Source organism: Poecilia latipinna, unplaced genomic scaffold, assembly GCF_001443285.1.
Source record: "Poecilia latipinna isolate Pla-1442-1.1 unplaced genomic scaffold, P_latipinna-1.0 Scaffold1050, whole genome shotgun sequence".
In the NCBI taxonomy this organism is placed as follows: domain Eukaryota; kingdom Metazoa; phylum Chordata; class Actinopteri; order Cyprinodontiformes; family Poeciliidae; genus Poecilia; species Poecilia latipinna.
This window is the reverse complement of record NW_015113666.1, coordinates 92144-104365: the sequence shown is the minus strand read 5'-3', so window position 1 is coordinate 104365 and position 12222 is coordinate 92144. Positions and strand designations below refer to the sequence as shown.

The window sequence follows — 12222 nt, the reverse complement described above, 5'->3', positions numbered from 1 at the left end:
AGAGTGAGTTAATTAGAGGAAACTACTTTTCCCTTTATAATTACAATCAAGGTTTTCCCCAGAAAACCTGTGTTTTCATATTGAAAATGTTAAAAGTTGACAAGGTATTTGAAAAATATGACTCTGCAATTATCTACTACTGGAAGACATTATTGGCGATACTTAAACACCAACGACAGAGTATTTAAAAAGAGAATCAATAAAACATTTAGCAGATTGATCTGAAAACAAGCTACGTAATGCTGGGAACATTTAAAGGTAAAGTAAATTAGAAGAAATATTACCTAAAATGTACAATAATGAATAAGTATATTTGTATGCATAATTAAATATCGTCAGGGTAGAAATTTAAAGTATTTATTGTATGAAGTTTTCAAGTTTTTTCCTACATAAAAATGTTTTGTTTAGTAATATCTGCTGGTTGATGCAGTATTTTGATTTGCTCGTTATGATTGGTTAATTATTCAAGAGGTTTTCTAATTAAATAGAGCTTACACATAGATACATGCAGTGCAGATCTACCCAAGTAAAACCTACACCGATTAAGTATTGAAATGAGACTTTCAGCTGCTTCCATTCACTACCATGTTTTGCAAAAACACTGCTCAACTCATTAATGCAAATATGGTTGTTGCACTAATGCAATCTGCAGCAGATCAGAGTAATAATGCTGATCAGATATCAGAATATCTACCTGAATGCAACCAGAATTTAAGCATTTTTCAATTACATCGTTTGCCACAAGTGGTAGTTGAGGACGACTTAAATTTCTGGGTAGGGTGTCAGTTTGTTAGGTATCCAAGCCAACATTTCTCCTCGATTTTATGAACTGGCGTAAAAACATTTGCGTTGTGAAATCACTGCTTTACTATTTGGTACCAGATACATTTTTTTCCCATATTTTATGGAGTTTAATTTTGCTATCATGAGTTACAGCCCAAATACAAACAGAAAACTTATAAAAGGATGATATATATATATATATATATATATATATATATCCTCATAATGAGTACAAAAGTGAAATATGCCTAAAACTGTAGAGCCTTTTCCAATGTCTTGGAATACAGACTGAAGATCTAGCGAGACATTATGTAATTGTTTGTTGTACCACTTAAACCTCTTGCAGCAAATCCCTAAATTACTGAATAGCTTTGGGTTACATTGTTCTGGTTTCTCTCTGGCAGCACACTGTACATAAACATACACTCGCTGTAATTCTACCCAGGCTTTAATGTCCTAATTCAATGCTTGGTTTCAGTGAGAGAGAAAATTTGATTTAGGCTTCTGAGGAGGAAACCGCACAGCTCCTGACCTCAATCACAAAAGCCACAGTCTAGATTTGAGGCAGACTCTGAAAGGATTTACAACATAAGATCTGTGAGTATGTAAAAAAAAAAGAAAAAAAAAAAAAGAAAAAGGAAACATTGCCATCCGCTTTATTCATACCCGTTTAATCCAAATTCAGTGCAATGCTACCCGTTAGGAATGCCATCACAGACAAATACTTCTGTCAATCCTGTGACACAGATCAGCCAGTCGCTGAAACTAAAATGCAAACATGGCGATAAATGCAGATTTTTTTTCAGAATGAGATTTTTTAGACGCTATGCTCTCCGTAGAAATGCTCAGCCCAGGCTGCTCTCTCTCATTGGATAAAGTTTTTCCCCCACCTTCCGATTAATGCCCAACAATAGACTGGGGTCATGCTTTCTGGTGACTATGGCAACAGGTAAAAGTGCAACAAAAGGCAATTGCTCCCTTACCCCATGCCTTGTGCCGAAAATCTGCCTCCTCTCCGTGCGTTTACCCCTGGAGAAAACAAAACGGATGCATGTTTAACTTTTATCAGAAAGAAAAGCATAAGATGCACCATCTGAACAAAAATGACTTTTTCTAGATGATTGCTTACCAACAGTTGCCCTTCCTCTGCCCCTGCCTCTTCTGCCTCGCTCTGCTCCTCGTCCAGCCACTCCAGCTTTGCCTCCATCCAAGCCGTTCTCCTGGCCACGGACTGCAATTATGCAGAGAAAGGCCGGTATTGGATTACAACACCGCAGTGCACACATTCCCCAGGAAAAATGACCTCAAACTGAGTCACATATTACTGGGAAGCTAGCAGAAAGAAGAGATTTTTATGATTTATAGAAATCAGAAAAGCAAATCAAAATGAAAAACAAGTTTGAGTCAATTTTGCCAGCTTCAGTCTCTCGTATCAACCTGACGGTATAATATCAGGAGCATCCCAACAAGAGGGGCAAATATTTAACTGCGCACATTACTGATTTAAAGACTGAAAAAGATGGAAATATGAACAAAAGATTGGACAGAAAAGTGTCAGATGGTCAATAGAAAGCTCAGAGGGAAATATTTTGCTTCCAACAACTACTGGAAGGAAAAACTTGTTTACATCTTCATTTTTAATGTTAACACAAATTGAACAGTGCCTTGCAAAAGCACTCAATACACCTTGAACTTTTAGCAAGTTTTGTCTCAAAGCTACACATCTTTGCATATTATTGGGACCTTATGAGGCAGACCAACACAAAGCAAAGTGTGGGGGCAAAAATTATGCAAAGGCTGAATAAAAATGAGTGCCATGGCTTAACATTTTTACTTGCAATACATTTTTTTAACGCATATATTCTCCCTTTTCCACCTCATTCATGTCGTCAAAATGTGAAAATGTTCAGTGTGACTGTCTGCTACCTGCCCTAGCTAGCCGTTATGTTTGATTGTATGCACTTACATGGTTAAAAATGAATAAAAAATGTGAAAACGTTAAGTAGGGTAAGAATATTTCTCCAAGGAACTGCAACAATGACAATTCCTCGTGCATTAACTTTCAGCTGGAATTATTTACTAAATACCTGGTTTCACAAATTTAAGAAACTAAACATGTTCAGTTTGTTTAAATTTGTGAAAAGCATAAAATGCATTGAAAAACAGCTAATTATAACCATCACAAAGCAAATCAGAAACATGGGAATAAATGTGATTAATTATAGAGAGAAGCTTAAATTTGCAAAGTATAAACGTACAATCTCGTCCTCTGCTCGATCCGCGGCCTTTCCGTGGAGCGCCACCTCGACGACGTGCAGCATCTTTCTCTCCGCCTTTCTCTCTGTTCTCTTTTCCTTCCTCACCGGTTTCCGCCTGGCTGATTTCCTTCTGCCCAGACACTCCTTTCTTCTTCCCCACCATTTCCCAGGAGTCCTGGAGAAATTAAAACAGGGTCCTTCCAGCTAGTGTTGAAGTTATCTGTGGTTTATTCAGAGTGCTTGGCCTTTACTGCAGTACAACTGGTCGGATGGTCACACGGCTGGTGGATAAACATTTTTAGTAGAAGAATAAATCTAAATGAATGATGCAGGGTTGAATAACACTTCTGTTTTTGTCGCCAATGGCAGATCTTCAATTACGTGGGCCAACACTGGCTGCTGATCCTTTCACTTAAGCAAGAAGAAATTGCTCCTTAATGACTCTACAATTAAACTGAGGTTATTCTGATGCATTTCCACTACTTTACGGTTTCAGTTTCTGTTTATATTCAGCTAGGAATGTCTGTGCAGTTACTTGGGACCATCTTTATATCGCATTTCAAGCCCAATTTCAATGTTTTGAGCATTTATCAAACATGAAGTGTTTGATTAATGCATTCCTGAGCGTTTACACTTTCAAAAACAGAAATAAAAAACTGGAAAAATTGATGAATGGACAGCTGGAAAAGGGATACAATAATGAAAAAGGATGAACAGATGGATATTGATTGGCAGACTAAAAGAAACAAGCACAGACATAAAAAATGGACAGACAGATGGAAAAATTGACAAAAACTGATGAAAAAGTGAGTCGGTGGATGGAAACAAGAACTCAAGAGCTACAACAATTTCTTCTAAAACAGGAAAGTCCTTAATTTTTTTTAGCAGACAAAACATTTTTTAGAAACTGGTTGCAGAGTATAATATCTTGTTCATGCAAAAATTTGTGAAATAAGTTTAAAACTGTGGAATGAAACTCTAATCTGACTGATGACACCAAATGCGTCATAGGTGACAAAAACAACGGTTGATTTCATGTAAATGTTCTGCAAAAACTTCTACAAAATGTGGAGTCTCGATGCGCATGTCCCACACGCCATGTTAAGCGCCACCTACAGGCCTGGAGGAGAGAAAACATCATTTCTGCTTCTTTTTGTCTCTACGTGGATGAAATAATTTCTGGAAACAGTCTGAATTTGTTTCCAGACGCAGGTGATACAGACAATCCCTTTTAGGAAACAACTTTCCATTGTGGACTAATCCAGTCGAAACAGCATGAAGCAGCAGATTCAGCTGTGCAGAAACCTGGTGGCAGTGATTTAAGCGTGTTGGAGATTGGATGCAGGACAGTAGCTCTCGAGTGGATTGGACTTGGCCACCCTGATTCTAGATAACAGGCAAGGAATTAAGTCAAAGGCTGAAATAATTAGATTAATTTTGATGAATCGATTATTGAAATAATCATTAAATGGAGTATAAAAGCCAATTGCTGGAAAAAAAAACTACGCAGTCAGAGCAGTAATTGACTGTACAAAATATATACATTTTGCATTTAAGGAAAATTAAAAACTAAATATGTTCTACCACAAACATTCACTAAAGGAATGCTGTTATTGCATTTTAGGCAATGATATATTTAAGGGAGTTTATTTGCATTTTTTAATATTTCTAATGTGGTTAAATGAAAAACTTTCTGATTGACGGTCTGAATAATCGATTACTAAAATAACTGGTAGTTGCTGCCCTAATGGAACTATAATTATTTCACACCATTTTCTTTTTCAGATCTAATCTGGAAAACATTTACTGTCTATAAACTCTGGCATTCAACACTTAAGACTAATTATACCAAAAGATATGAAGACTTGTTTTTTTTTTCCAAAGATCAGCAACAACAAACTAGAAAGGGGAAAAAATGTCTTTAGACAACCTTTCTATGCATCCCTTTCTAACGACAATTCTTCATAAAAAGTGGAATATCTGCCTAACAAATGCCAAGCTGCGCTGCAAAAGAGAAATGATAAGTAAATTTCCCCCACCAAGTGCGGTTTAAGCCTGGGTGGCACTGATTTCTCCAGAGGCCGCGTCTTAAACAGAGAGCATACTCACAGTGTCCGGGCTGCCCTCCAGCAACACGTTAATAGCTCTGTTGACGTCCCCGTTGCAGTCGTGCAGCGCGATCATGGACTCATCCTGGTCCTTGCCTGTGATGTCAACCAGCTGAGAGAGAAGCGGTGCAACAATGAGACACAGAGATGAGCCCACACTTAGGTTTCTGCAAGTCACGGTTCTTGTTAAGAGAACGTCAAAACAAAGTGAAATAGTAGGTTCTTATATAGATACTGCAATGAAAGTCTAACAGAGAAGATGCTGCTGCTGATTTAAAGTGTTTGTGACAATATCTCTTCTCACGAAGGTCCACTTGTAGCTCCATTCATAAACACCGTCAGGCTAAATAACTCCAGGCAACATTAATAACTTTTCCTAAAAACCATGTGATGCATGAAGTGTAAAATCTATATTTAATAAAGTCAACAACACAGTTAGGATTCATTCTTGAGGTTTCGCTTTTGGAGCAAAACTGCTCTGGCAGCTTCTCCATGTGGAATCCATAAAATGCTGAGAAAAGACACGTGACCAAAAGAAATAAAAGACGCATACAGTTGCTGCCTGCAGCCCCAACAGTAAATATGGATTTATAGTCAGCAATGCAGCTCAGATAAATAATAAGGTTTAAAATTACCTTTATATAAAAAATGGTCAAATTAAGATATGAAATTTGCAAGAAAAGTGCCTCTTCACACTGTTACCCTCTAAAAAGAAAAAAAGAAAAAAAAAATTGGGAACTGAGCTGTATTTTTACTTTTCACAGAACCAATTTCTTGAAGCTGTCTTATGGTGCGTTCACACCAAACGTATTTTGAGCGTCAGGTGCATCTGATTTAGACTCAAAGTCTATGTGGAGGAGCGTCAAGGGCGCTTCACGGACTGCGCGATTTGAAAACTTTTGGGCCTTTCGCTGGTTGAAAAATCTGATCTTCCGCAACTCGACGCGACATGTCAACCAACACGTAGTGGTGCATTTTCCGACGGGATCTCAGAAAAAAAATCAACTATGGAAGTTAACCGTTTGCTCTCGTCCAATAATCTCCTACTAAGAAAGTTATGACTGCAGAGACGGGAATAGAAAGGACCTTGGATGGAAAAGGATCAACAAGGAAGTCGGAATGTCAATAAGTTATAACTTTTACTATTTGAAAATATTTCCCCGTACTCAAGCTACCCACATGCATCCAGCAAAAAACGTTATTTAATGTTTCCTTAAATGTATTTATTTGGACGAAATATGCAGGACATGTGGAAAAGTTTGAGGGACTCATGTCACTCCTTGGCATACACCAAGAGCAATTTTGACGCATCCGAATCTCGTCTAGAGCAAAATGTCAGAGTCTGACCTCAAAGCGCAAGAGTAAACTTGAAGCGTCAGGCGCTTTTTTGACGCGTGAAACGCCTTTGGTGTGAGCACACCATCAGAGCTGATTTGGTGGAGGAAAAAAAAAAAAAACTATTTCTGTCCCTTAAAGAAATTTCAGACCTCTTTTTTAAATGATTCTAACAATAACACTAATGGACTAAAGTTTTGGATTTTGTAGAATGGGAAAGGAAAAAAATAAATGCTTATATTGCTACTAGGAACAACAAAGTAAAAACAGAGATCACTGGATTGTTATGCAAACTGACTGACATGCAAACTGCAGATGCAGTGCAGGTCAGTAAAACAAGGCAGTAATAAAACAATGCGATATAAAAAAGGCTCACCTGTTTAACCTTCTCTTCAAAGTCTGCGTCGTTGTGGTCTGAAATCATCTGCGCGAGTCGGATCTGCTCTGCGGTGGCCTGTCAGAAAAAAAAAAAAAAAAGAGAGAAAGGTGTCCACCATTTGCATCCAACCGACAGGAGATTTCCATTCTCGTTGAAACAGACGTAATTTATATACAACTTCTCATGAAGCCTCCAGGTACAAATACAAGCAATGAAGCTAAAAGCTACTTAAATTTTGTTGTAATCTGCTGCAGTTTGTCTTTAAGGGCCAAACAAAAGACATTAACAGGAAAAATCTATTTTAACATCATCAAGTTAAAAACTGGAAAGTTCTCAAAAGGTACAGTCTCTTATTTAACTAATTAGTGTCAGTTTGTATGTTTCTTTCACATAAACATCAATTTAAATGCTGAGAATAAACTCAGCATTTAAACCTCTGAGAAGATATTTACCTAAATAACAAAACTTACAAGAAAAACTCTCAGATTTTCTTATGTCCCTGAGAACACCATAAACAGTAAGATACAACTCCTTAATAGACTTTTTTCTTCCACTCAACTTTCAAGTAAAAGTTTGAGACAAACAAAAAGTAGTCTTTGCATATTGGTAACTAGTTCTACCTCCAACTTAACGTTTTGTCTTCAGTACTCAGGTTTAAATCATCAAGCAGATTCTTTTATCCAACTAATCCCAGTCCAATAGTTTGTTGGAGTGTGAACAAACTCTGCAGGTCTCTGAATGCGTACCTGAGGCCTCTGCTTGTGCTGTGTCTGGCTCTGTGTTTGGCCCTGTGTCGGCTCCCAGCTGCCCCGGGCTCGGTTCCCGCCCATGGACGTCATCATTTACAGTATATACAAATAACAGTATTTACAAAGGAATAACACCTGAGGAGATAAGGAAAGGAAAAGGGTGTAGCAGAACTTTACGAAACTTACATATACACACAAGAAAACAATAAAAAAAACCTTAACCTTGTCGGTCAGTTGACCTGAACAAGAAGTAAAGCCTTTGTATACTGGTCGCAGCGCCACACAGAACCTTCTGAATAAACTTTCAGATCTGCAACATTTTATAGTCAAAAATAAAACGTACAAAACATTTGTCTTTTCTCTCTTACACCGACTACAATCGCTGTCAATTACCATCATTGTTTTATTAATGCTTTCATGTGCTGGGACCGGAAACAGAAGTCTTACTACATAGATGAAAAATTTGCATTTTTGCTGAGATGCACTCATCAGATTTTTGTGGTCAATACATATTTATGATTGTTTTAGGTCTGAGTTGCTTGTTCAGATTTTGAATGACTCGGACTCTTTTTCAAAGGACTACAACTCATGAAAGAAAAAATGTGCTGAAGGTTTTTTTGTAGATAGAGTTTGTAGTTTAGACTCAAACAGAAATTCATTTTGCACATCAAGTTTCTATTAAACTCAAAAAGAGCAACAAAGTAGAAGCTGCTGGATATGCATTCGTAGACTGTAGTGGGAAATCTGAATTTTTAATTTATTGAGAAGAAACATAAATAAGAATATTTTTAGTATCTAATCTACCAACCACAGATCAGAGGTGAAATTAGCCACTGATCTACTCACTGATTCGTTATATTTACTTTTTCATGTAGTCCTTAAAAGTATTTCAAAGAACTATGCAGGCGTATATCAGCTTTTAAATTTTGCTGGGTGATAAATTGTCCCAGAAATTATTGTGATAAACAATAGTATCATTTTGAGACCATTGTTAATAGCATTAAGAAATGTCATAATAATGCCAGTACACTCTGAAAGATAAGTAATTAACTTTTAACACTAGAACTGGAAGACATTTTAAATATCCAAAAAAACAAACAAACCAAAGACAAATTAAATGGATTATGAACTCTAAACAAAATATATTTAGATATTAAAATACATTAGGAATTTTAAAGCAGGGATAGATTTAAAAGTGCTTTATGTGTCAATATAAAGCAACGTTGGAAAAACATAAAAGTAAATTCATTAAAATAATTAAATCACTTTTTCTTGATTCAGAGGTCAAATCACACAGCAATATTGTTTAGAAAACGAGGTTCTCCAGGAACACTGCGCTGCTCGTTTTACGTTTCTTCCTGATTGAGGCGACTGCAGCTGCACAAAAGCTTGTTAATCAGCCATTAGTTGAAATAACTTTTGCTGAAGCAGAAACAGATCTGAAGCACAGCATGCAGGGTAATGTGCCTTGAGGATGAAGGCTGAAAAAAAAATATCCCTCTTCACTTATTTTTAACTTCAATCAGCTGATTTTGTTTTTCTATCAGTATTTTTTTTTTGGCCCAGAGACCAAAACTTTACCACTTTCTACTTTTTTTTTTTTTTTTACACAACATTTTTTGTTGCTTTTCTGTGTTAAATAAAATAATTTAGCTCTTCTTGCATCCATGTCGTACTTGGGCAACCTTTTATTACTCACACAAAGATCCAAGTTTGCTCATCGAAAACTTCTCAAAAGAGGGGAGCTGTGAAGAAAACTATCAAAAGAAATCCTGGTGGCTTCATGTAACATGATCAGTTTAACTAAATTTGGAACTTGGATCTGGGAATGTCATAATTTCAAGTTTAAAATCCTTTTAATTTTGTAATTTATAAACTTAGTGACCAGACCAACATGCAAATTTCAACTTCTGAGTGAAAGTTGAACATTTAAGTCAGTTAGCTCCTTCAGCCATGCTACAATGCAATGTTTCATTTTCTCTTTGTTTTTATGACAAAGTTATAAAGTCCTGTTATATTACTGTTGTAAAAGGTTTGTCAATATGGCAATACTAGAAAAAACTTACTGGAATATTTACCCTGGAGAGACTACTGCGTTTTTCACTTGGAAATTTAAGAAATCAAATTATTGTGACATTTAAAATCAACATCATCATACTGGGAGAATAAGCCCATGCTAGTCAGAGATATTTGAAAAATGCCAAATTTTGGCATCATTAAAATAATTAAAGGTAAAAATAATTTTATTAAAGCCTGATAAGTCCATGTTTATAAAATATATAGAGTAAAAAAGTGTTATATTTTTGCTGATTTTCAGACAAACTCATGCTAATAGAAGAATATGCAACAATTTCCTTTTTGTCTTTGTTGAGAATAATAAAAAATAAAGTCTAATAATTAGGAAAGATTTCAAGCAAACCATAAATGTGCATTGGCCCAGAAACACCTGTGCATCTTCAATAATAACTTAATCTAATGTGTTCTTTCAAAGGGTCAGGGTTAAGCTTCAACACCCAGAGGGGAGTCTGCAGGATCACTCACTGGGAGAATTGGGATAAAAGCCAACCACAAAAGACACCGTTTCCAAATCTGGGTCTGGAAATTCTTGAAAAAATTAAACAACCTCAATTTGGTCTTTGGAGGACAACAGGATCCATAAAACAGGATAGAGATGTTAGCTTTATTCTAGAAGAATGATGATGATATTTCTCCTTGAGGTGACTGGTATCTCAGGAGCACCTGCTAGTTGCAGTCATCATGGTAGAGCTGCAAAAGAAGATGCTCCAACTACTCTTAAATCTGTTTGGCAGTATTTTTGGGCTTTCCAGTAAAAAAGATAATTGACAGAGTAACAAGAAACGAGCAATTGCGTTGTTGTTCAGTTGCTGAAGGAGACAAAGAGTTGCTGGGCGTTACAATCACAGCAAACGCTACCAATAGCAACTGGGAAAAGTACTGCAGAGCATGCACAGTTTAAGCACTAACCTAAGGCCTAAAGAGATAAAAAGAAATCAGAAAAAGACGTAGTTTGCTGAGATTGTGGCAAAAATCTATAAAGAGGCAGAACAAAGGCCTTCATGCAGCATAAATTTGATCTTTGAAGTTTCTTTTAAAGTAATATTAAAATCTAATCCCGTCTCGTTCTCGTGAACTCAATGACGTGTCTCGTTTTGAGGGTTTTATGTATCGTTACAACCCTACTTTATACGCATTTGCAGTTCTCTCCCATTTTTTGCCCATATGCATCCAGGGAGGGGAAGCAATCCCAAGAGCAATATGAGCTTTTAAAAGTCCTTTGATTAGAGAGCTGGGCTTAATTGGCCATGCAGCAAAAGAAAAAAAAAATGCAAACACTAACTAAAACATAGCCAAGCAGATATTCGTCATAAGGAAATGGTTATCCAACCTATGTTAGGTTAGGTGACTACTTAATCTTGCTCAGGTTACGTAAAAGCCGTGCTTTGACAAGCCCATAACAGCAAACCAGTAGCCAGGGCCCGTCGCAGATACAATTATATGTCACTTCGATAAGCCAGCCACATGGTCAACCAGTTAGCCCAGCAGCTAATCGTTGAAAGAAAACATCCAGCTCTGAAGTCTCGGTGGGCTTCCGCTTCTCACAGCTTCACCTCATGGCGACAACGAGGCTAACTTTACCAGCTAACGAGCTAACACAGCTTCAGAAAGCTGCCAGGAGAAAGCAGCAATACCGGGGATGGCTTTAGTTCACTGCATAGCCAACAGGTTAATTAGCTCACCACCTGTTTAACGAGCAGCGAAGCTTTCACAGTTGAAGAAAGAAACAAACAAAAAATACGCCCTGTTGCTATAAGAGTATTGCTAATAACTTGAAGCTATGCTAAGTAATGTCGTTTGTTTCGGCGAACTGTAACTTTAGCTAGGTTAGCAGTTTGTGCACTACAACGTTTACAACCAGTGTCCCTCCGGTGTAACCCCAAACCCGGACTGTCTACTAGGAAAACACCGGGGCTGAAGGCAGGCCTGCAGGCCGCTAAGATGGAAATAAATAACAGGCGATACTGACCAGAAACCCGGCTCAATATATTACACACAGCTACAGCCGACAAGATGTCTCGCTGTCGAACTACTGTTCGGATTCAGGGCTGTGTGTAATTCTTGAACTTTTGTAGAACAAATTAAAGGAATTGTATATACAAAAAAAAAAAAACCCGAGCCAACAAGCCCACAGACAATAAACGAGAGGCTGAATTTACCTGTTTCTTTTCCACTCTGACGCTACGGAGAACTGCGTCACGTGGTTTTTCACAGAGCCGCTTCGAGGAAACAGGAGCCACACCACGTGATCACTTTCGGATATGTAGTTAGATATCATCAACCGAGTTGTGACATGCTGAAGATGTTGATGCACAACACAGGAGGCGACAGGGTGGAAGAAACAAACTGCAGCTGGCGTGTGTCCTCCTCACTGTGGAAATCAAAAACAATCCCCAGATTACTCTAACACAGGTACACAAGAAGGTGAAAACAATTAAAGAAACAATTTAAAAAGAAACTAACTCATCTTTTTTGGAGAGTACTTATGTCTCATTGTTATGTATTCGTAAAGTATGGAATATGTGTTTAGAAAT

The 12222-nt window shown here is 37.3% G+C and overlaps 1 protein-coding gene across 5 annotated transcripts in view; it reads right to left on the bottom strand.

The window, feature by feature from the left end:
- ubap2l (ubiquitin associated protein 2-like) overlaps positions 1 to 11945 on the bottom strand; it is a 31324-nt gene extending 19379 nt beyond the window's left edge. For 4 of the 5 annotated variants that reach the window (XM_015051519.1, XM_015051522.1, XM_015051521.1 and 1 more), the window contains exons 1-7: positions 11848 to 11945; positions 7610 to 7747; positions 6861 to 6938; positions 5151 to 5261; positions 3042 to 3216; positions 1913 to 2014; positions 1767 to 1812 (exon numbers count right to left, since the gene is read on the bottom strand). In XM_015051519.1, coding sequence (XP_014907005.1) covers positions 1767 to 1812; positions 1913 to 2014; positions 3042 to 3216; positions 5151 to 5261; positions 6861 to 6938; positions 7610 to 7705 — 608 coding nt within the window. In that variant the 5' untranslated portion in view covers positions 7706 to 7747; positions 11848 to 11945. Of the gene's footprint in view, positions 1 to 1766; positions 1813 to 1912; positions 2015 to 3041; positions 3217 to 5150; positions 5262 to 6860; positions 6939 to 7609; positions 7748 to 11657; positions 11786 to 11847 lie in introns of those variants that run through there. The other variant, XM_015051520.1, reaches the window with a different exon arrangement.
- Positions 11946 to 12222: the final 277 nt, after the last annotated feature.